This window comes from Dama dama, chromosome 11 (genome assembly GCF_033118175.1).
Source record: "Dama dama isolate Ldn47 chromosome 11, ASM3311817v1, whole genome shotgun sequence".
Classification (NCBI taxonomy): Eukaryota; Metazoa; Chordata; class Mammalia; order Artiodactyla; family Cervidae; genus Dama; species Dama dama.
In genome coordinates, this window is record NC_083691.1 from 84172576 (window position 1) to 84198034 (window position 25459).

The window sequence follows — 25459 nt, forward strand, 5'->3', positions numbered from 1 at the left end:
ATACTAGCAACTCCAACAAACAAGAGGGTCTACGCTGCAGCCTGTCCCCTCCTGCCGTCTGAGACCAGATGCACATAGAAAAGGACTTAGTGCTTTGAGAGGGTGTGTGTGTTTGTGAGCTGAATTTCGGCTTCAGGGTTTTCTTTAGAGCTGTTTACCCGGGAGCCACAGTCACAAATATCTCATATAAGGAAGTAAAGACAATAGTCTTTTAAAGCTTAGAAAGGCCAATGAGTTTCTGGGCAGAGTGTAATTGCAGCACCGGAAGTGAGTCTCCTGTTTCTGGGATGCTGGGGAACTCCCGCCAAGAGTCCCCCACCTCCATGGAGGAAGGTGCTCAGGACTCCACTCTTGGCTGGGGAGAGCTTTCTGCTGGCTTTGTTAGTTTTTCCAATTTGCAAAGCACATGATTTCATCTTCCCATTAAAGGTCAGCTTGCTCATCCCACTTCCTCAAATCATTTAAAAAATTCACTAATGGCATTTCTCAGCCAGGAGTCCTGGGAGGGGAAGAAATACATGTCCAGAGGCCCGAGTCCTCTCCTCCATATCCCCCTGCCCCCAAGCCAGCAAAATCTGCCCTTGCACCAAGAGTCTGAAGACTGTTTGCTGTTGGAGCTTTAAACACTTAATGTAGCAAATAGGGAACAACATTCATTCATGTGAAGAAAAAACCTGAATCCCATTTGCAAAGAAGGAAGAAGAAATAGAAGGAAGTTAAGTGAGTGTCTAACCCATTTTGGGGGCTGGGAACTCACTGCCTCCTGTCTTCACATTTCCTCCCCTCTTTGTGAATCCAGTCTTATCCCTGACCCAGTCCTCCCCGTGGGGGTATCAGGGGGCCCTTTGCCTGGCCACCAGACATCTGACGTTGGAGGTGACACCAGAGGAGTCTTCTGTAGCAGAGCTTGACCTCTCTGCCATCTGCTGTAATCCTAAGAATCTCGATCTAGTCATGGCCAGAAGGATGGGCTGTATATAATTACCTGCATCGAGAAGGACCGATTCAGGTTTCCACAAGGCAGGTTCCCCTAGTTTTCAAAATTAAAGGAAAAAAAACAAACTCATTAGTTAGATGAAACCAGCAGAAGCCCTCAAGTAAACTGCCAGGCTGATAACATTTTCTAATTATGGCAGAAAGCTCAGTAAAGAAACCCAAGACCAGACTTTGGGATGAAGCAACCTGAAATCTGTGTGATTTTCTTATTTAAAGTTCTTAAAGTCAGAGGCAAAAATATCTTTACTCTTTTCCTCCTTTCACTATGCGTCAGTAACCATGGAATAATAGCAGTCCTGAAGTTCAAAGGGAACTAAAAGCTCATGCAAATTCAAAGAAACCCCCATTGTTGTTCAGTTGCTCAGTCGTGTCCAACTCTTTGTGACCCCATGGACTACAGCACCCCAGGCTTCCCTGTCCTTCACCATCCCCGGGAGCTTGCTCAAACTCATGTCCATTGAGTCAATGAAGCCATCCAGCCACCTCATCCTTTGCCATCCCCTTCTCCTCTTGCCGGCGATCTTTTCCAGCATCAGGATCTTTTTCCAATAGGTAGGCTCTTCGCATCAGGTGACCAAAGTATTGGAGCTTCAGCATCAGCCCCTCCAATGAATATTCAGGGTTGATTTCCTTTAGGATTGACTGGTTGGATCTCCTTGCAGTCCAAGGGACTCTCAAGAGTCTTCTCCAACACCACAGTTCAAAAGCATCAATTCTTCAGCTCTCAGCCTTCTTTATGGTCCAACTCTCACATCCATACATGAATACTGGAAAAACCAAAGCTTTGACTGTATGGACTTTTGTTGGCCAATTAATGTCTCTGCTTCTTAATACGCTGTCTAGGTTTGTTATAGCTTTTCTTCCAAGGACCAAGCATCTTTTAATTTCATGGCTACAGTCACCATCTTGCAATGATTTTGGAGCCCAAGAAAATAAAGTCTCTCACTGTTTCCATTGTTTCCCCATCTATTTGCCATGAAGTGATGGGACTGGAGCCATGATCTTTGTTTTTTGAATATTGAGTTTTAAGCCACCTTTCTCACTCTCTTCTTTCACCTTCATTAACAGGCTGTTTATTTCCTCTTTGCTTTCTGCCATAAGGGTGGTGTCATCTGCATATCTGAGGTTGTTGATATTTCTCCTGGCAATCTTGATTCCAGCTTGTGCTTCATCCAGCCTGGCATTTCTCATGATGTACTCTGCATATAAGTTAAATAAGCAGGGTGACAATATAAAGCTTTGATGTACTCCTTTCCCAATTTTGAGCCAGTCTATTCTTCCAATGCAACCCACTAACCTGCTTCAATAATATCTCTACCAAGTGAGTGGCTGGCAGGTGCTTTAATACCTCCAGAGACAGGAAACTCATTACTTTAGCAACAACAAAAATAGAGCATTTCTTCTTGGACTGTTGAGACTTTGAGAAAACTTTTCCTTATTCCAATCTGAAACTTTTATCCACCATCCATCCATCTGTCCTTCATCACACTTAATCACGTGTGTGTACTCAGTTGTGTCCATTCTTTGTGACCCTATGGACTATAGACTGGCAGGATCCTCTGTCCATGGAATTTTCCAGGCAAGAATACTGGAGTGGGTTGCCATTTCCTCCTGCATGGATCTTCCTGACCCAGGGATCAAACTCACATCTCCTGCATTGCAGGCAGTTTCTTTACTGCTGAGCCATCAGGGAAGCCCCATCACACTTAATATGCACCCAAAATATGTCCATTATCATTCCGGGTACATTTGCCTCATCCATCTATTTGTATTTCTTTCCTTGGGACCACACAGAACAAATCTGGCCCCTTCAGGGAGTGGACAGTCCCTTCATTTCCTGAGGCTCTGCTTCTCCCCACATGCCTGAAGCAGAATGGATCAAAGCAGCAAATGCCCTTCACTGCACACCAGTGCCGATGCAGTGGCAGGGGTGGTCAGGAAGTGAACATTCTTATCCAATAGTCCCTGATATTTTGGGGAGAGTATATCTGGAAGGGACTTAGGGGCAGCAAAACATGTTAGGAAGCCTCATAAGGACACCCACATGGCTATTTTTCTCCTCCTTCCCACCCCCCTGCCCCCACCTTCAGCTCACAAGGCTGAGAGCGTAACCAACTGTTTAATTTCTTAAAGGCCATCAGCTTTCCAGCACACTTCAATTAGCACACTCAGATGAAGTGATATTCTTCTTTACATGATTCAGTGATGCCAGGCTATTGTGAAAGGCAAGTCTGTGCTCTTGTAGATTCTGGGTTCATGATGAAAAGTGAGTTTAATTTGACTCAGCCATTAACCAGGTGTAGGACCTTGTGCAAGTCACATACCCTCCATGAACGGCAATTTCTTTTTGAGTGATATTAGCACTTTGGGTGGGATGATCTCCAAGTTGACAATATTTATGATCTATATGTTTAAGTATTCAGCTTCTTTAGCCTCATTGCTCTATCGCCACCTACCGGCAAAACTATGCACTTTGCCCTTTTCCTTAAAAAAAAAAACAAAAAGAAAAAACATGCTCGAGACACTCAGTTATTGTCTAAGGCTTTCAGCACCCTTGGGTGTGAGGAAAGATTAGAATGTCAGGTGCTCTATTACTTTAGTAGGAGATGAACAATTTTCTGACATGAAGTAATGAAGCAATGGGACCGGATGCTATGATCTTAGTTTTTTGAGTGTTTTAAGTCAGCTTTTTCACTCTCCTCTTTCACCTGACATGAAGGATTTCCAAGTCTCTTACTCTGTCCTGGAGGCCTGTCCTCGATCTGTGTCACTTTAATTTGTTTGGGAAAAGTTTGAACCAAATCACTTTCACCCAAAAGCTGAAGGCTGAAAAAATATTTTTGGACCGCTCAGACTTGGTGCTTTGAGCTTGGTGGTGATGAGAAGTAGATTTGTGAGAACGTTTGTGTTCTGGTGTCGAGGTCAAGGGCATGGTGTGGGGCAAACAGAAGGCTATCCTGAGTCTACCAAAGACTAGCTGGGGGCCTGAGGGGCTTGCCCACCTTCCCTGACCCTCAGCTTTCTCCTGTGTAAACCTGAGGGCACAAGGACTTGTTCTGCCCCACCTCACATGAAGATTGCTGTTGTTCAGTTGCTAGGTCGTGTCTGACTGTTTGCGACCCCATGGACTGTAGCCTGCTAGGCTCCTCTGTTCATGAGATTTCCCAGGCAAGAACACTGGAGTGGGTTGCCATTTCCTCCTTCAGGGGATCTTCCTGACCCAGGGATTGAACCTGGGTCTTCTGCTTGACGGTTGGATTCTCCCCCACTGAGCCACCTGGGAAGCCTTCATATGAAGGCAAATATATACAAAATCACTCTGAAAAAGGTAAAAGGCACTTGTAAAGAAACAGCTAAATATTTTTGTGACAGTCCTGACTCCGTCGTCTTATAGATACAGTCATTGTCTATGGGAGGTGTTGGTCTTGAACAGGCACTGACCAAGCCCCATGTGAGTGTTACATCAGAATAACCCTGCGGGTCAGGGACAGCCATGAGCCCACTTTACAGGTGAGAAAACTGACACGCGGGGAATGGCAGAGCAGAGTGTTAAACCCGGGCAGGTAGGCTCTACCTGTGAGATCCACTACCTCTTTATGACGGGAGGCATCATTGTTGCTTCCGAATCTCAGAGTTCTGGGGTTGGGGGGTGCACCACAGAGAAGCCAGGCCTGGAATGTCCCATGACGAACGAGGGCCCAGAACATCCCTGGTTTAAAATCCATGGCAACCTTTGCTCTGGTTATGGCTCCTACTGTTCCCTGGACATCTGGAGTTTGCCAGCCTGGGATCCAACAGGAGTCACGACAATGGCCCTTAGGGCTCTCAGGTTTTAGGGGACAGACCCACAGGTGGCCCCTCAGCCCCCGACTTCTCCCCAGGGACTTCCACTGCAGTTTTTAGCAGGAGGCGTCAGTCTGGGGGCAGCAGCCTCTGGAGCCCGGGGACTCCGCACACCTCCCTCGCAGGGCCTGGCCTCGTGCCTGCAGCTCCACTTTTGAGGGTGACTGGAGAAGGCTGGGGACAGTCAGAGGTCCTGGGCATGGGCATCAGGCCAGCAAAACATCCGCAGCCCTGCTTTTACAGATGGGTTCCCCTCCAAAGCTCTGCGTGGGACATTTGTTTGGGAGCTGGCAACCTCTTCTCAGGGAAAAGACATCAACTCTGTGGTTAGGTTTCCAGGCCAGTGAAGCTTATCAGAGCTCAGGGTACCGTGAAGCTACCTCCGATGGCTCCAAGGAAAAGTCCCTGATTTCTAGCCCCAACCTTCCTGAGGGCTCCACCCCTCCTTCTGCTGGGGGCACAGCAGGAGCAGCCAGGCCAGCCAGGGTGGGCTCAGAGGGTCCTGGTCGGGGTTAAGGGTATGCCTGTGGGGGCGGGGGGAGGCGGTGACGTCACTGATGAGCCTGGAGGTGGGGAGTATGGGACCTGCCAAGGCAGGAGTTCCAGCCCCGGAATATTAGAATCTGAAAACATTTGAGTCATCTTTTAGTTCTAACACATGGCACAGTGTCTCAGTACATTTTTTTTTTTTTAATTAACAGTTCCCCTGCCATGGAGGTGGTGGCTTAAACTGGGGACATGTCAAGTTATATTTGTGGGCAGAGGCATAGTGAGAGGAGAAAGCAGGATTCACTCAGGGTCCTACGTTCAGAGTCCTGTGCAGGAGAGGATGAAATATTGAGGCTGAAAGCCATATTAGGTCTGTACATAGCTGCCTGTGTCTGTTAATGCATTGCCCTCAACACGGATGGGGTATTTAGTGGGGCTCGGGAGATTCCATCCCATGTGATATAATTTTATCTGTGACTGGAGAGGAGACAGGTGGTGTATTAATCAATTTGGTGGATGACAGAGAAGGAAGGCTAGTTGATGATGAAAGCCTAGTTAGTACATTCAGTGACAGAATTAAGATTCAGGAAGACTGCAGCCCACTAAACTAAGGGAGGGTTTAATAGCGTTAAGTGTGATATTCTAAGTGGGGTGCAAAAACTCAGCTGCACCAGGACAGCGTTGGGGTGACCTGCTTCTCTAGAAATACGTGAGAAAAAGCCCTGGGAACCTGAGCAATTGCCAGTTCAGTAGGAGATGAGCTGATGAGGAGACAAAGCCTCCCCCACATGGAACTTGGGATGTTTTCAAGGAACCAGAGTATTTAGGGTGAGAGAGGCAGTTCCCTGGCTCAGCCCTCCAGGCAGCGTGTCCTGCTCTGAGTCACCACCAACAGACTGAGGTTCAGCCGGAGGGTGTGCTGCCGAGTCACGTAAGGATCTGTTGGAGGTTTGAGGGAAATTTGTCCCAGAAAAGACGAGATGCAAAGGAGGACATGAAGGCTACTTTCATATACTTGAAAGACTCTCAAATTTATTCTCTTAACAAATACTGAAGATCCCCTTAGAGCCTTTGTGTTGGTTACATCTATTATTGCTTTTTCTCATATTAGAAATTAAAACTGTGTATCCTCTCATTTAAAACAGACTGACTATCCATTTATTTCACTATTCATTCACTTAAAAATAACAATAAACCTATTTGTTTTAACATTTTATAATGGAAATAACTGCTTCCTAAAACAAAAGAATTCAATGAGAAGAGTGGCAGATTTCTCCAGTGCCTGATATAATAGAAGACAGCTCAAATCTGATGTCAGTTCCTTCAGTTCATCTGTGGTGATATGTCATTTTTGTTGAAGAGTTTGAAGAAAATCTGGCCTCAGTTATAGAGGGAGAGAAGGGAGGGCCTCATAGAAGCCCTGAAAGCAAAGTTCTTGGACCACATTATGAGAAGTAGTAGTTTAGACACTTTAGGAGCAACCAGACTTAATAAGTTCTAGATAGTGCGTCCAACAATGGGCCTGGGGAACTCTGGGCCCCCCACGCACAGTTATCCTACACAGGGCAAAGGCTTCCCTGGTGGCTCAGTGGTAAAGAATTTGCCTGCCAGTGTGGGAGACATGGGTTTGATTCTTGGATTGGGAAGATCCCCTGGAGAAGGAAATGGGAACTCACTCCAGTATTCTTGCCTGGGAAATCACACGGACAGACAAGACTGGTGGGATATAGTCCATGGGGTCGAAAAGAGTCAGACACGACTGAGTGACTAAACAACAAAAAAACACAGGGCTAGGACTCTGTCTGCCACATCACAAGGGATTCACTTGTTTGGTGGGAAATCAGATCAGATCCACATCGTTTTATTTTTTCAATGTGGCATTGAGTAAATATTTTAATGGGCTGTGATTACAGGACAGAAGTCACGAAAGTACATAGAAGGTTAAAAATAAGACTTCTGAACTAATCTGAAACACCAACACATAAAAGACTGAAAATGGGTAGGATGAGAAAACTGGAGCGAGTTACAGTCCCTGATCTAGCTACCTTGCAGTTCAAAAGAGTCATTGCTGAGCTGTTCGTTGCAAACATACAGACCAGACGCGCTTTATACAGTTCTTCCCAGTTCTATGATCTGATGATTTTCTAGCTGAGAAGTTGGCTGACTATCTGATATGCATGATGATTTTATCAGAATTGAGAGTCAGGTGAAGATCCCATGTGCCAGTGGCTCCCCTATCTGCAGGAGCTAGCTCCAGGCTTTGAGATTTGTGCAGGCCTGAGCACCAGAACCTCTTGATGAAAGTGAAAGAGGAGAGTGAAAAAGTTGGCTTAAAACTCAACATTCAGAAAACTAAGATCATGGCATGTGGTCCCATCACTTCATGGCAAATAGAGGGGGAAACAGTGGAAACAGTGACAGATTTTATCCTTTTGGGCTCCAAAATCAGTGCAGATGGTGACTGCAGCCATGAAATTAAAAGACACTTGCACCTTGAAAGAAAAACTATGACCCACCTAGACAGCATATTAAAAAGCAGAGACATTACTTTGCCAACAAATGTCTGTCTAGTCAAAGCTATGGTTTTTCCAGTAGTCATGTATGGTTGTGAAAGTTGGACTATAAAGAAAGCTGAGTACTGAAGAATTGATGCTTTTGAACTATGGTGTTGGAGAAGACTCTTGAGAGTCCCTGGGACTGCAAGGAGATCCAACCAGTCCATCCTAAAGGAAATCAGTCCAAATATTCATTCGAAGGACTGATGTTGAAGCTGAAACTCCAATACTTTGGCCACCTAATGCGAAGAACTGACTCATTGGAAAAGATCCTGATGGTGGGAAAGATTGAAGGTGGGAGGAGAAGGGGATGACAGAGGATGAGATGGTTGAATGGCATCACCGACTCAATGGACATGAGTTTGAGTAAATTCTGGGAGTTGGTGATGGACAGGGAGGCCTGGCATGCTGCAGTCCATGGGGTTGCAAAGAGTCGGACTGAACTGAACTGAACTAAGTACTTTGGGCAAGCAGAAGCCCCAAGGCAGGGTGCTCTGGCCCACGGGAGGGTGTGAGTGCTCAGAGCAAAGTTGCAGAGGTGACAGTGGAGTGGGAAGAGCAGCAGAAAAGAGTAGAATTTGAGGGATAAAGGAGCTGGGACCATCAGTGTGGTCAGTGGGATGGAGTCTTAGTTACTAGGAGCACAAAGAGAACGGTTGAGAAAGGGAGGCTCAGGGCTGGAGACCCAGGCAGTAAGGCTATAAAAGGTTATGGAAAGGGAATGGGATCAAATGCTAAAAAGCAGTCTTGGGTTGTTGGGCAGGAAGAAACAGGAGCCAGAAGTCGAATAAGTGCCTCGTTGCCATCACCCCCCAAGCCAAGTCTGATTCTCATGGTGTGTCTGGGCATTTGCACTTTTTCCCAGAGGCAGGTCCTGGGATGGCAGGATGGGGCCTAGGCTGCCCAAATGAGGGACCTCTCCAGCAGTCCCAAGCCCCTGGGAGCCCCAGGGCATCCTGACTGGTAGAGATATACCTCTGACACTGAGAAGGGACACTGAGATCGGACAGAGCAAAGAGATGGTTATTAGAGGTTAAAAGCTGGGCATGACCTGGAGGTGAGCTGCAGGGGCCAGCACTGTGCAGGGGACGGTGTTTGTAGGTGCAGCAGATCAAGGGTGGGAAGCAGCCGGCAGCCTTGCCAGGTTTCTGGCTTCAGAGATTCCTGCCTTTGGATACCCCAGGGGGTGGGATTAAACAGGATCAGCTGATTAACATGCAATCAGCAATCTGTTTTCTTCTCTTTTTTTGCCCCCTGATGAAAGTGCCCCTCATTCAGATTTTCCTTGGAAGTCAGCCTTCCTGTCTGCGGTTGGCTGTACTTTGGGGTTGCAGAGAAGGCCAACAGCACAAAAGGAAGCCGTGCCCCATGTTTGACTGCCTGAATGACTAGTCCCCCGGGCCTGTTAAGGTCTAAAGTGGCCTTGGAGTCCTTGGCCTGCCCAGAGATCTAATTCTTAAGCCTTTTGTCCTGAACCTCAGCATGTACTTTGGCAAACAGGCAATTGGGAAGGCATAGAAGCTCTCAGTCTGTCCAGTGGACTCCTTGGAGCCCCTGCTCCCATCTGGCATCAAAGCAAAACAGAGTCTGCAATCTCAAGGAATCTTTTAACATGTGGAGGACAGGTACCTCTAGCAAGAGAAAGGCCTGGACTCTTCTCCTTCCTTGTGTTCCGAGGCTATAAAGCCAACTGTCTGTTAAGTCTGTCAGCTCATGGCCCAGGCCCCAGGCAGAGTTTGTGGAAAGCATCTAACCAGGCTAGATTCTCCTTTCTCATCTCTGCAGGCCTCAACAGCCTCTCAGAGAAAAGAACTTGTTTCACGTGTCTGCATCCCCATTTCCTGGGCCAAACTGTTAGGGGAAGCACGTTGATTGAAACTGCCCATCCCAGCCAGGCACCATAGTAACCGTTTGCATGAGTTGTTTTATGACAGGAGATCCTGATAAGGAATGTGGAACTAATAAGCCATCACCAACCGGAAGAGTTTGGGAAAGGTCAAAAGGAGACACCGCATGTCGTTCCACTTCCCAGAATCCCTCTAGCTAGCATCCATCTTGGTTGAGCAATGCGTGCGCCACCAGGAAAGACTCTGAATTAGGATGATTGGCCAAAGACAACCTGGAAACTAACCCCGTCACCATAAAACCCAAGATTTCGAGCCACGCAGCAGAGCAGTTCCCCTGGATTCCCTTACCCACTGCTCTCCACCCGGGTGCCCTTCCCAATAAAATCTATGCTTTGTCAGCACATGTGTCTCCTCGGACAATTCATTTCTGAGTGTTAGACAAGAGTCCATTTTCGGGCCCTGGAAGGGGCCCCCCTTCCTGCAACAAAACCTTGAAGGGATGCACACAGAAGTGAAAAAAAGGGAGCCAGGGAGTGTCATGATTCATAGCAGAATTGCTGGAGGAGAAAGGATGATTTCTGTTCCCCGTGTCACAGAAGTACTCGAGCAAAATTGGCTCTGACCTTTCCTGGGAAATGATAAAGGCTTCTTTGACTCAAGTTCCTCAAGGATAAACCCCAGAGAGTATCCCTTTTCAAGTTTATAAGAGCCTAGTCACTGAATCCTTAGGAATTTCTATTACAATCTCCAAAAAATTGCCTCAAGGGAGTGGCGCTTTGCTTATTTAATGGCTTCCTTACAAGTTGGGCCCCTGAGCAGTATCTTTTGTTGACATATCTGGTTTAATGATTTCTGTTCAAATCTGAGTCAAATGACAAGGATTTGGAAAGACAACCTCCATGTAAACAAGCTTAACTTCCTCCAGTAGCTAGAAAGGTGAGTTCAGGTTCTCACCTGGATTAGCTTGGGGGCTATTTTGGCTGTTAATATAGGTAGTGGCCTGCAATGCAGGAGACCTGGGTTTGATCCCTGGCTTGGGAAGATCCCTGAGAGAAGGAAATGGCAACCCACTCCAGTATTTTTGCCTGGAGAATTCCAGGGACAGAAGAGCCTGATGGGCTACAGTTCACGGAATCGAAAAGAGTCGGACATGACTGAGTGAAAAGGTTTTTTGATTTGTAGGTGGTGGTGGACCAGAGATCTGTAATAATATTTGACTGGCCAGAGCATGAATTTTAATTTAACTCTTCTCATTCTTTCCATGATCCATCCTAGCAAGATATTACCAAGGTCAGAACCAAAGTAAAGCTTTGTCCTTGGGTGGCCTGAACCTGCTCTGGAGGGGGCATTGAAATGAGGGGAAGAAAAGGATTTAACTGAAAACGCTGACTGAAAATTCCAGGTAACAGTAGCCCTTGCACTCCACAACTGTCAAAGCATCTTTTCCTAAAGTGCCATATTTCTTTATACTTCATTATTCTTATAATAATTCAGCTGTGCCTCTCCTGAGGGGGTTACAGTAATTCCTCAATAGAAATGTCATTTAACATTTAGCAGTTTGCTTAAACTGCATTAACATGGTATTGATGCAAATAGCATTAGCTTTCAGTCATTTTTAAGGGTACACAATGGGTTATCCTTAATTACTCTGTGGGAGAATTGAATACATTTCAGCATTCATTATTCACCAGGCAATTTTTCTGAAGCAAGGTTTTTAAAAGGGCAGAGGGAGAAGGGAGATTCTGTGAGGAGAGCTGCAAAGTCTGTTTTTGGGGGAAAGGGACCACATAAAAACTGACTGAGGGAAAGAACCAAGTTTCATGGAAGGGGAGAGATAAGAGGTCATGGGAAAACATCAGTTTTTCTTAGAATCGAGTTTATCCACCATAACTTTTCATTCCTTTTGTCTTTGTTCCAACTGTTGTTGTTAATTGTTCAGTTGCTAAGTTGTGTCTGACACTTTGTGACCCCCATGGACTGCAGCACGCCAGTCTTCCCTGTCCTTCACTATCTCCCAGAGTTTGCTCAAACTCACATCCATTGAGTTGGTGATGCCATCCAACCATCTCATTCTCTGTCGCCCCCTTCTCCTCTTACCCTCTATCTTTCACAGCATCAGGGTCTTTTCCAATGAGTCAGTTCTTCGCATCAGGTGGCCAAAGTATTGGAGTTTCAGCTTCAGCATCAGTCCTTCCAATGAATATTCAGGACTGATTTTCCTTTAGGATTGACTGGTTTGATCTCCTTGCTGTCAAAAGGACTCTTAACAGTCTTCTCAAGCACCACAGTTTAAAGGTGTCAATTCTTCAGCCCTCAGCCTTCTTAATGGCCCAATGCTCACATCCATACATGGCTACTGCTGCTGCTAAGTCGCTTAAGTCGTGTCCGACTCTGTGTAACCCCATAGACGGCAGCCCACCAGGCTCCCCCATCCCTGGGATTCTCCAGGCAAGAACACTGGAGTGGGTTGCCATTTCCTTCTCCAATGCATGAAAGTGAAAAGTAAAAGGGAAGTCGCTCAGGCATGTCCAACTCTTAGCGACCCCATGGACTGCAGCCCACCAGGCTCCTCCATCTATGGGATTTTCCAGGCAAGAGTACTGGAGTGGGGTGCCATTGCCTTTTCCACATGGCTACTAGAAAAACCATAGCTTGGGCTATATGGACCTTGGGCTATATGGCAAAGTGATGTCTCTGCTTTCTTGTTCCAATTATTTGGACACAAACTCAAAATAGTTCTATTTTCTAATTATAAAGTGAACATGTGCTCACTACCACCATATCCACTATGGATAGTAAAGAATCATCTGCAATCCCTCTATCCAGCAGTGGCTGGTTTACAATTTTGGTATACAGTGTTCTATTCCTTTTTCTATGCACATATTCTCATGTGCAAAACATAATTATAACACATGAGATTGGTAGCCATCCTGTTTTGTAGCCTGCTTCTTTGACTTAACAACCTGTCACATTCCAATCTTCTCTTGTCAGTAAGTATGCATATTTTAATAGCTGCATAGTGACTTTTTAACCATTCTGACAATCGACAATTAAATTGTCTCCACTTATTTTCCTATCATGAACAACATCTATGTCCAGGCTTCTTTTGACTTTGACTGATAATTATCTTAGGATATATTCCTGTAAGTGCAAATGCTGGGTCATTTCTCTACACTGTTGCCCAAACCGTGTTTTATCAATTTCCCATGTGACTTGGTGAAAACTGACACCTTGCTGTTTACTTTGAGTGTATTTGATTCCTGGTGAACATCTGTTATATTTATTGGCTATTTGTAGTTCTTCCTTCATGGCCTGCCTGGTCATAACCTTCACCTATTTTTCTTTTGGAATGTTTGTCTTACTGTTTTATAAGACTGGATTTTAAGAAAAATCTTCTCCTGATACCTTAAGGAAGATAAACATTCAGAGATGAGATACATGTAGGTGAGAAGGGAAATTGCACATGGAAGGGTCGGGCTTTTTATAGATACTGGTTCCTTCCTGTCCCAGGTTTCACCACTTCTTCCTTAGGGGACAGTGGTCAGGGGGTGGCTTGGAGTAGAAAGGTGTGTCACCAGCCCTTCCACCAGGTGGCGCTCTGCTCCCCTCTGGTGTTTACCCTTTAGTGTGGACACATCTTGATGCTGTGTAATTAGATTGGCTGAGGCATCCCGGGCACTTCTTGAGATAAACCTGACCAGAAAACAATGCTGGGCGAAGCCACACTCCACCTTCCAAACTGCAGTAGATTCAGTGAACCCTGCTGCTGGACCTAAGGCATCGTCCATTGTTTCCAGAGCCCTTTCCTCAGCATAATGCTGAACCGTCTCCAGACTGCCCCCTCTGGTCCTGGGAAGCAGCAGTCTGCCTGGCTCCACTAGGTGCCACATTCCTACCCCACTGGCCTCTCCCATGAACAGTCTCGCCTCCGCTCTGAGTCACTGTCACTCTAGGTCTTGGCTCCCCCAAGAAGCCCCAGGCTTCTCTTGTTCTGTACTCTTCTCTGTCTTGTTAGGTTTGCACAACTGCAGGTCAGTTAAGAGGCTGAGATGTGACCTTGGTGTCCAGCCCCATCTTCCTGGGAGTCCTGCCACGTGCATCAGCTTCTCTTCATGAGCTGAGAGAGCCCCTTTCTTTTCTTCCTGCAAAGTTTTGACTCCCCTGGATTCCCTCCCATGCCTGTGTCTGGTCTGAAAGGCAGCTCTTGAGCTCAACGGAGAGCAAAGATGACTCTGAGACCCCCAAAAGCGGGCGGCTCCTGTTCTGCCTCACACTTCTTAGGTGTCTTGCTGCAGGGGTCTTGGGGGCTCTTGGTAGGATATGTTCACTGACATAGCCCAAGACCCTGGAATGGCGCCTGACACACATGGGCACTCAAGGAATGCTTTTGAATGAATACATGAATTAGGTTTTGTTTCAGCGCCCCATCTACAGTCACTTCTAGAATCTTTTGACTACAGTCACATATATGAAAGGAAAAAAAAAAATCACTTAAATCATCAGTAGCACCTTACTTGTCCATCAGCAGGAGAGTTGCTCTCATAATTTAATAGAATATTTTCAGCTATTTGAAGAAATAAGCCATCTATATGTTAAATATTATTTAGTACACTTGGGCTAAAATATCACAGCGAATATCTACAGCCAAGCATTAGGATAGACATTCATGAGAGTAGATTGGTGGTTATCTAGGGCCAGTGGGGGAGGCCTTTAGGGGAACGTGGTGATTGACTGTCAGTGAGTGTGGGGTTTCTTTTTGAGGTGATGAAAATGTTTTAGAACTGACTGTGGTAATGGTCGCACTATTTTGAGTACACTGAAAATCATTGAACTGAATATTTTAAATGAGTGAATTGTACGGTAGACAAAAAGTATCTCAAGAAGGCTGTTATTAAAAAAAAAAAAAAAAAAAGACATAGGCATTCAAACATGAATCTTCACTCTTCTTCATTCCTACAGAAAATCCTTTGAGTAAACTATTCATGTTTTGAAAAGTCCTCTCTTCCTGTCTCCCTCCCCAGTTTGGCTCCTCTCGTAGCAATTAGGGCGCAGGCTACACAGAGCGCTTGCCCTGGATATTTGTCTAGGAGTCTGTGGGGCAGCACGGACGTGGGTGCTGGACCGGGATGAAGAGCAAACGCTGACGGGCTGCAAGGCCGCTGCCCAAAGCTTGTGTCCCCAAGCCAGGAATAAGGAGGCTTTGCCAGGCTGGGAGCCACTTTTTCAAGTTGCTTGAGGTTTTCCACAAGCACAGGCCCAACTTGTAACAGGATTTCCAAGCTCCCAGTGTAGCAAAGTAAATAGGCCCCAGGCTTGATTAAATGTGTTATGTAAAAATTGCCATCCTCTAAGGAGACACCAGGAGCAAGCAACTCACTCAGCTACTCACAAGTCTTTAAAAGAATCAAGAGGATGGGGTAGTGTGTTAATATAGATCAGAAATGATTTTTGTGGTATTTTTATTTGGGGACTTTAGGTTATAGCTTCTTCCGTGAGCCATGCATCGGATGGAATAATAATAATTCCTATTTCATAGAACTGTTGGGAAGATTAAAATAATGCGTGCAGGGTGCCTGGCACAGGCAGAGAATGGGCTGTGCATTCTGTGACTGTTTATGACTAATCAGAGCGGGAGTTGGCTGTGTCTAGACCCTCTGACCTTGTCACCCTGTCCGTGTCCAGGCAGGCCAGGCCTCAGCCTCTGCGCCACACGGTGAGGGCCTTGGGTGTCTGTTCACGGTGGAGATGGCTCCTGTCGCCGGGGCCGGGGGCAGCGTCACGGGAGAGCGGGCTGCTGGTCTTGGAGCCCGGCTCTGCGGCTTCCCTTCAGGGTGACTGCGGGCCAGTTTCTTCCTCAATACGGTGAATTAATCAAATTAGAAGCACTGTATCTGCTTTATAGGGTTGTCTTGAGGATTTAATAGGCTAATATTTGTCAGGGGCTTAGAAGAGTGTCTAGCACACTGAACGTGTTTGGACTTGTTGAATAGAAAGATGACTAGAGAGCTGGGCTCTGACAGGGAAGAGGGAAGGGCCATGCTATGTGGCAGCGATGTTTGGAAGCTGGAGGTGAGGCTGAAAAGACCCAGTCCTGGGCACTTCCTCCTGGAAGCAAAAAGTGATACCAGGTGGGAGATATTTAGAAGTATCCTAGACACAGCGACACCCGCTCTGTGGAATTTCTTACCCTCTTGCCAGAGGACTTTTAGAAATGAGATAGATGCTCATTGCCCAGGGTGCCTAACATCGAAGACTGTGTAAAGCTGTTGTTTGGATTATCCAATGGTCTCCCAAGGTCGTGTTTGATGTAATACCAAGATTAATTCCATAAACTGGACTTTGGTAAAACCTAAAACACGATTTAAGACATGGATACAAGTGGTAGGACAAAAAGCAGTCAGAAAAGAAATAAAAACTTGAGCTGACTTTTCTTAAAGGGATTCTTTTTTGTTGTTGCTTGCTTCTGATATTTGAAGACTTCCAGGAGTATTCAGTTTGTCCCTTAGAACCCAACAGTGTTTACACAGGAGTCTATTAGCCCTCCAGCTGAGCTTTTGGAGAAATGGAGATTTTGCAATGGGAAAGTTTCACATAATATTCTACGTTCCAAAGTATGATTAACAGCAGTCCTATTTTCAAATCTGTATTAAGTCCTTCTACATAGTTTGCTTAGCTTTCAGTTCAGTTTTGAATTATCATGAGCTCAATTTACCCCTTCAATATGGGAAGACACGGCGCACACCCCCGGCCCAGGTCTCCGGAGTTCTTCCCTTACCCAGCTCAAAACTCCATGCACGGGCATTCATACAAGCTGTTGACCCTAAAAACCCAGTCTCCCACTTTAATAGCCCATGGCAACATACAGTCTACCTACTGACCCAGGTCCTTGCTTCTCTGGCCCACGGGCTGTGGTCGGAGGCTGCTGGTGGTAAAGCCTGCAGATGGGGAGGGCTTTGGCAAGATGGTGTGGGTGGCCTCGATGGCGGTGGTCCCCGGGACCTGCGTCACACTGACTGGCTGTGCTGCTGTCCCTGGAACCGATGGGCTCTGATCTGCTCTTGCAGTCTCACCTGTAAGAAAGTGGAATTACACTGGGGCTTACGGAATAGCTGGTAGGCTCTTCAGGACAGAAATAAGTAGTTCTTGAACACTAACTATGAGCAAAGTCCTGTGCTAGCAGCTGTGGAGGCATGTACAATCTGGATGGAGGAATAAGTCGATGAAAGAACCAAAGATGAAATAATGATACAATATTTAAAAGGCAGCTCAAAACAATAGCCACATAAACAAGGCTGAACAGGATTAATCATCAAATTAATTTGCCATACACCAGAAGCAATGCTTCATGGATATATATGCTGTTTCAGTTCGTGTTGGCCTAGAGGTAAGGGGTGCTGTCGGGGCTTTTATTGTTTTAGAGAACTTGTCTTAGATGTTTTGGTCTGGGTTCACGACTAGCCGACTAACTCCTCCAGGTCCCAGTTTCCGCATCTGTAAAATGGGGTAACAGAACTAATCAGAGGGTAAAGACCATCTCGTTTCTTCTAAACATTACTCCTCATCCACATGTGATGATTTAGATTGCTTCCAAGATTTTAAATGATCTGAATTTATTAGGTTGAGGGCATGGGGGGCAAGCGGCCCACTGGACCTTGGGGTTGTATAGAGAACCACGGGTCTGCGTCAGAAGGGAAGACCACACGGCCCCCAGAGTGAACCGCACCCCAGCCCTGGGAGGGGATAGCAGCCACCCTCACGGCTGGACCCCACGGCAGGTGTGCCAGCTTCTACATCCGTGCATCTGTATCAGTCTCCTGGGGATGCGACAGCTAATTACCTTAAACTCAGTGGCCTAAAACAACAGGAATGTGGTCCCCCAGCGTTCTGCAGGCAGAAAGCTGGGATCAGTATCACGGGGCGGGCCTCCCCCCGGAAGCTCTCAGGGAGAATCTGCTTCTTGCCTCTTCTGTTTTCTGGTGGCAGTGCAGTCCTTGACTTGACACCCCTCCAGTCTCCACGGCCGGCATCCTCAATTCTCTCTCTGCTCTACTTTCATGCAACCTTCTCTTCTGTGTGTGTTAAATCTCCCTCTCCCTCCTCTTACGAGGATACATGTGATTGCATTGAGTCTCCCTGACAACCCTGCTCTCAGACAGTCTAGGATCACCACCATGCCCACCACCCCCGCCCCCCGCCATCTAAAGATCCTTAACTTAATCACACCAGCCGCCCAACCTTTTTGCCCCTACCTCTTTCTTGCTGTGTAAGAAAACGTCTGCAGATTCCAGGATTAGGATACGGATATCTTTTCAGGGGTTGTTTTTTCAGTCTATGACAGCATCCCAGCTCTAGCCGTAACTCTGCTTAAGGATGAAGCATCTTGGGTACACAGAACAGTAGGCCAAGGGGGTAGCATCTGAGCTAGAAAGCTCTATACTCTGTGGGAGCCGCCCAGCCTCCTCTTGGACATGGTGCTGCGTGCTGGGCCGTGTCAGACTGCAGCCCTGTCCAGACGTGAGGCGGGGTCGGGTGTTCAGACCCACTGCCCAGCCCAGGTCCTTGCCAGTTTCCCCACCTTGACACTCACTGCCTGTGGGAGACAGCATTGACCTGGGAGCACAGGTCAGCACAGAACATCCTGGAACTGGGCTAGAGTTTGGCCGTCCTGTCTGCTCTCGCAGGCGCTAGGCTGGCAGCGCAGGAAGCGGATCCCGCATTTACCCTGATGCTTGCTAGCAGCTGGTCGTCTTTAAATCCGCCTGGAGACTGTGCCAGACTAATTGCTAAAGAGCTGGCAGCGGCCTCAGGGGTTCAGCCAGTCTTCACGCCATCCTTGGGCAAAACTAAACCTGAGTGATTTATGACGTTTCCATTACTCTAAAGGAACTGAGCTTTCATAACAAGTCCTCGGGAAGTTTCTAATTTCTCCAAAGTACTCCTCTGTTATACCCTCTGGTAAATGCTACCAGGCATTAATGCCTCTTTAGGGAGACAGAAGCTCGGTTCATACAGGGAAAAGTCATTTAACAGAATCACTCGTATATTTTATGAAATAGGATATATTACTAATTTGGAGAGAAATCTATAAATAAACTGACAGTTCATTGTACTTGCAGATTATTAATTAAAACACAATTAGTTAAATTAAAAGAAAAACTTGCTTGAAAATAGTGAATATTTTTGCCACTTTAAACTCATTAGATACTAAGGATTTGGATTATCTTTTTCTCATACCATTGGCTAATTCTGAGGTTGCCAATCTGCTTCCCTGCCAGTCTGCCTTTGCTAATATTGATTTGCTAGATAGTAAATGAAGCATCCTGTGGACAGCCATTTATGTTACTTGCTTAGAACACAGATATTTTCAATCATAAATAAATTCAACCAACAGAGCCATCTCCTTGGTCTTCCACACTCTTCCATGGAAGACCTAGTCCTTTTTGCCTGCTCTCCTTCAAGGAATAGAGCTGTCTCTAAGAGGAAGATAGAGAAAATACCCCAAATGGTTCCAATTCCTTATTGAATATAATGCCTGGTGTGACACCAAGTGAATTCTTCATGAGACCAGGTTCCTTTAGAGAAATTTGAAATAAAACTACTAAAAAAATAGTTCCTTTGTACAACTTCAGGTATATGGAAGCTTGGGCTTTTTAAAAAGATTTTCATGGGAAAACATTTCAAACCTTCCCTCAGACTCTTGACATATTATTCTTTGGACAAGGTCAAGAATAGCTCCATACTCAACAGCACCAAGGGGTCCCCCAGCTGCCTATACCTGGACATCATTAGGATTGCAGTGGGGGTGATCCAGGGCTTTTTTCACAGAGATTCTGATCCACTGATCTAGGGGGCGCCCAGGAAATCTGATTGGAGAAGCATAGCCAGCGCCAGGCGGCTGGGCTTTTGGCTCCAGCCCTCACCAGCCTGGCCACGGGGCTCTCTCCAGTCTTCTGAGCCTGGCTCCCTTTGCTGTAAAGTGGGGATGGTCAGACCTAGCTGGGGGGCTGTTGTCAGTTAGAGATCATGTCTATAACGGGGCCACACAATGCTTGTCACATGGTAGACCTTTGATAAATGACAGGAGCTGACATCATCGTGATACACCTGCCTCTCCCCCAGGGGAGGGTTGCGATGCTTGAGGGGATCATCCTAACCTGATTTATCTGTTCACTCACATTCTAGGTGAGATCAGGAAGCACCTTGTTAGGGGCAGGTTGGGACCTGAGCAGCTGCTGGCCTGCGCATCTCCAGTTCTCCCTCCTCCTTCCGTTTCTAAAGGAATTTTACCACCAAAGAAAGAGTGGCAACCAAGGGGGCCACCCTTTTTACTGTTCTCACTGGATTTTTTATTTGAATTGTTGAGACTCACTGCATGGTGGGACTGTCACTTGAAAGAGAGGTTCCTCTAATTTTGAGGCTGGATAAGACCCTAGTATCTCTTTTATGCTGGAATCCTTACGGCTGAGCTCAGAGTCTGCTACCAGATGTGCTCAGCACATGGTTAACTGAATGACTGAATGAGTGAATTTAATTTTTCAGACTCAGACAACTCTGGATGGTCTTGTGATAAAAGGCTGATAGTGAGAAATGGAGATGGTGTCACTGAAGGTGGAGATGGTTTGGTAGAAGGGACGGGTGATGGGAGATATGGCTTTTGCTACTTTTCAATGTGCATAGCAGCATTGGAATTCTCTGCTTGTCCAGTGGTTAGGACTCGGTGCTTTTACTGCCCAGGATCCAGGTTCAATCTCTAGCTGGGGAACTAAGATCACACAAGCAGGGTGGTGTGGCCAAAGATATATATGTACGTAGCAGCACAGTGTGAGAAGGAGCCAGCTCCTCCACATTCCTCCTGGTGGTCAGTGAGTCAGGCCTGCGGGGTGGGCAGTGCTAAGCTGGGCCATGGTGCAGGGGCAGATAGAGAAGTTTTGGAACTAGGCTCTGCTGTGAAGGACCCAGAAACCCACTGCTCCGTTCATCTAAGACACCACTGGTTGTGACTGGTTCCTCTCCCCCACCGCCCCTCGCCTCTCCCTGACCCACATGGGGGGATGCCACTGGAGCTCTAGCGCCATCGGCCCGTTAGAGCGGCGCCCTTGGGGAAGGTGCTGAGCCGTATCTGAAATGGGGGTGTCCTGGCCCTCTGCCTCAGGGTCGCTGTGTGGGACAGGTGTCTGGCACAGTCACAGGGAGGAGTGCAGGAATCTGTCCAGATTCTGGCCATGGCCCAGTGCAGAAGCCAGAAGGCCCCAGTCCCCGCTTTCTGTCCCCGCTTTCTGCATGAGGAGAGGTGTCACTGAACTTCCCACGGCTGGGGCCGTGCTGGCAGAACTGTGCTGTCGGTGACCCCACCTGACCCAGGCCCCTCAGCAGAAGGACTCGAAGAAGGGGAGGGGTCCGAGGCCACCTCGGGGGAGAGCGGTGTGCAGGCTAAGAGGATGTTCCCTCCCTCCCTTCCTGCTTTGTCCTCTCCCGGGGCCCACAGCAGAAGGGGACAGGTGTCATCTCAGAAATGGTCCATGGGGCGCCACCCTCTGCTTGTGGGAGGTATTAAGGAAGACTTGATTCTGTGCAGTTAAACAAACAAAAACAGGTCTAGATTACTGGAATAATTAAGAAGTCATTAAAGATATTATTGGAGAGTAACTGGGGCTGGGAATGAAAAACATCCTCTATTTGAATGCTAAGTGCCTCAAGTCAGGATTCTTTAGGTACACTGTAATTGGCAGAAAAAAATATAGGATAACAGCGTAGAGAGGGCTTTTTGGAGCCAGACTGACTGGATTTGATTCTCAGCTCTGCTACTTACTTGCTGTGTGGCAAAGGGCAAGTTATTAAACTTCTCTGGTGCTGCAGTTTCCTCAAACTCTTAAGTTAGGGCTAAGAATAGTATTAATACATATCCGTGGTGTTGCTGGGGTGATCAAATACAAAGATCAGGTAAATGTTCCAATGATCTTGGAACAATGCCTGGCACACAACAAAAGCTCCATAAATGCTAGCTAGCTTATATTGCCTATTTTAAAACCACATTCACGTTATGGACATGAACAAAGTCAGCTAGCCTGTCAAGTTTGTGGTTGTTGTTCAGTCCCTCAGTAGTGTCCAACTCCTGCAGCACACCAGGCTTTCCTATTCTTCACCATTTCTGTTTCCTCATTATTTCAAGTTTCTGGAAGTAATGTTAAATCCCACCATAAAACAACTCACAGCTTTCTCTTTGATGAGAAATCAAAGTATTACCCCACCCCCCACGCCCCCCTCCCCCGGCGAAAGGACAGGAATGCATAGCACAGTTATTGCTTTTACACAGAAACCCAGAAAAAGGTATTTTCCTAGCCTGAGTGCTCTCTGTACCCCCTTAGTGGTTCACAGGAAGCTGGGTTGGCACAGCCTCCCAGACAGTGCAGTTTTGGCTGGTATTGTTGAGATTAGCAGCTTGCTATTGTCACAGAAGCCACATCACCTTCTTTGCTTCCCTTCATTTCATACCTAAGTAGAGACAGTCTTTTCCCTTTCAGCCACCAGGGAACATTTCCACACAGAATGTCATGTCATCTTCTAAAGTAGCAATACAATAAAATTCAAGGCAACAGTCATTCTGAACAAAAATGACACAAACACGGAGACAATCTCAGAATTGCACAAACAAAAAATAAAGCCTCACTCTTCAGCCCACTGATTTCTGTGCCCGCATTCCTGGCATCTGTTAAAATATTCCTGGAGTCAGTGGAGCTTGACTGGTTAAGATGCTAATTTCCACCCTATCTTCTAAAACACAGTATTGCCTGATTACAAAATCAGAAGATTTAGATGAAATCACACGTGGACACTTGCCTGCTTTGGCAGCTGGGCTTTTAGATGATGAATATGTAAGAGACGATGGGTAGGTTATACCTTTTTGGGGTTTACCTTCTGCAAAAAAAGGAAAGAAAAAACTATTTACTTCTGGAGCTAGAGATTTTAGATGGTTGCATCCTGATAAGTTGATTCCCTCCTTCTGATTTGTTTCTCTTGAGTTTAATGAAATCAGTCAGTCTCCACTCTCCTCCCATCCTTTGCTGAATTGTTGATTACAGTGAGAAAGTCAAGTGGCATTCTGTTTTTCTGTATTGCCTGTGTTTTATTAATATTAGAAAGGAAGCCATAACATCTTCATGACTCAGAATTAACATGAGCAGCCCTTATTTGCTCATGAAGATGTGACCTGGAAGCAAAGTTTTCATACATGTGACTCTGAATGTTGAACCAGGTCAGTAGATGAAAATCCTCCCTACACTCTCTTGGACATGAGAGCTCTCGTGGCTGACTGGCTGTGCATGAACAACTACCTCTCACTTTCATGGACCCTGTGGGACCCATTTGAATTCCACAGCACTAGAGAAACTTGAAAGTAGGTAAATAGAGATCAGCCTTGAAAATAGCCATTTGTTGCCCACCCAGGGAGTGAAAGTTTAGAGAAGAAATGCTAATGTGTATCAGGGAAATGATGGAGGCATAAACAAGAAAAGTGATTGGGGCTGAGTAGGCAAGTCTCAAGCCTGACTAAACAAGCCTGTGAAGACTGCTGCCCATGGTGGTCCTCTGCCAGGGAGTTAGCCTGAAGTTCCACCAGGGAGCCTCATTCCAAGGAAATGGAAACTGTCAGAAGAACACAAGCCCCACTGAGGCAGGTAATTGGTCTCACTTAGTGGCTGTTAAATCCCCAGGGCCTGGAGCAGTGTCTGGAATGTAGTAGATGCTCAGTGAGTATAACTGAGGAATTACCTTAGTGCTTAGATCTCTGTTCCCTGGTAGCTCAGACAGTAAGAAATCTGTCCTGAATGCGGGAGACCCAGGTTTAACCCTTGGGTTGGGAAGAGCCCCTGGAGAAGCGAATGGCAACCCACTCCAGCATTCTTGCCTGGAGAATTCCATGGACAGAGGAACCTGGTAGGCTGCAGTTCATGGGGGTCGCAAAGAGTTAGACGTAACTGAATGACTAACACTTTCACTTAGATCTCTGTTAAAATTTAAATACACTTGGAAGGGGTCTCACCTGTTCTGTGATATTTCCACCTGATAAGAAAGCATTTTTAACTCTCAACCCAAGGGAATATTTTTATAGGATGGGCTTGGAGAGGAGACGGTGTGGAGTGTCAAATAGAGATGGGCAGTGGAACAGAATCTAGTGCCTGAGTTCACCAAATGTCCTTCTGGCACAAGGAACAGCAAGGGTCATGAGGTAGAATGGGTAACAGGCTCTCAGGAAGGGTTTGGGATTGAGAGCAAGAAAATCTAGGTTTCTGTTTCTATTTTACCAATGATTAACTGCCTCGATCTCTAAGACTCTTGGTTTTTTTTTTTTTTAATTCAGAAAATATGGGTGATGATATGGACCAACTTATTAGACAAAGTTGTAGGGATCTGAAGGAAAAAAATAGTTAAGATATTTTGGAACCATATATCACCATAGAGATGCAAAGAAGTTATTCTGGTGTTAGCTATGAATGTCACTCAAGGTGAGAAAGAGGCAAATGTTTGGGCTCAAGGGAGGTACTTCATCTTATGAACGCCCACCCAGAGCAGGGCTGGGCAGCCCGGGTCGGCCCTGCTCCAAGCAGACAGCGTGTGCTCTGCTACGTCACTGTCTTGTCCGACTCTTTGCGACCCCGTGGGCTGTAGCCCTCCAGGCTCCTCTGTCCATGGGATTCTCTGGGCAAGAATACTGGAGTGGGGTGCCATGCTCTCCTCCAGGGGATCTTTCCGACCCAGGGATCAAACCTGGGTCTCTTGTATCTCTTACTTTTTCCCTGTTGGCAGGTGGGTTCTTTACCACTAGCGCCACCTGGGAAGCCCCGGTGGACAGTGAGTGGGGCTATTTCAGACCCAAGGAGGGTGCCTTTATCCACTGCAAACGCCACAGGGACACCAGCTCCTCAGTTTCCTACTCTTCTCACATCGAAAACCCTGTGGTTCCCTCTGTTTCTATTCAGAAGGAAAAGGAGCCTGAGCTCAGCTTTCTGAAATGTGGATCAGAGGACAAAAGGCAGTATTAGGAAGTCCCTCTCTGGCCTTTCCCATCTCTGAACTGTGGAAAGACTATGCTGAACAAAAAGACATAACCCCTCTCCTGCCCCCTCCCAGCCTGCCAGAATGAATTAATTAAAGGCGCATAGGAACATGTGAAAATTGGGAATAAAAGCCTAGAGAAAGGTCACGAAGACATCTGAACCTTCAGAAGAGGACTCTGATATGATCCAGCAAAACTCACTGGCCGTGAGCCACTGGACAGCAGATGAGCGAGCTGTGGCCGCTGTCAGCTGAGACTCTCACGTGGCATTGTGCTCTCCAAACTCATTCACTGGTAGTCATTGCAGAGCACATGTGCTTATTATCAATGGCAAAAAGTGTTTCTGGTTAGACGTCACTAGGTGACGTGAGATGACACAGCAGTTGAGACTTATAGGGAATAACACATCAGATTGATTTTCATTTAAAAAATCCAAAACATCTCTGCTCGCATGGAATTAATTTTTCTTTTAAACCTCTCTTAGGATTCTTGGATTGCTGAAACCCTCTTATTTCCCCAGGAGCTCCTTGGTAACCACCAATGTGGAGACTGTACTTCTAAGATTGGCAAATTCGTATTCTAGACCTTAGTATTTTCATATGGCCCCTGTTTTGTTATGGGGTAAAGCTCACAGTACTATGATTAATGACCTCCCACTACCTGACATAGAAACTGGT

The 25459-nt window shown here is 46.4% G+C and overlaps 1 protein-coding gene across 1 annotated transcript in view; it reads right to left on the reverse strand.

The window, feature by feature from the left end:
• VIT (vitrin) overlaps nucleotides 1-25459 on the reverse strand; it is a 118715-nt gene that overhangs the window by 33053 nt on the left and 60203 nt on the right. The window contains exons 6-8 of the mRNA XM_061156308.1: nucleotides 22568-22645; nucleotides 16609-16800; nucleotides 986-1030 (exon numbers count right to left, since the gene is read on the reverse strand). Of these exons, the coding sequence (XP_061012291.1) occupies nucleotides 986-1030; nucleotides 16609-16800; nucleotides 22568-22645 (315 nt within the window). The remainder of the gene's footprint in view (nucleotides 1-985; nucleotides 1031-16608; nucleotides 16801-22567; nucleotides 22646-25459) is intronic.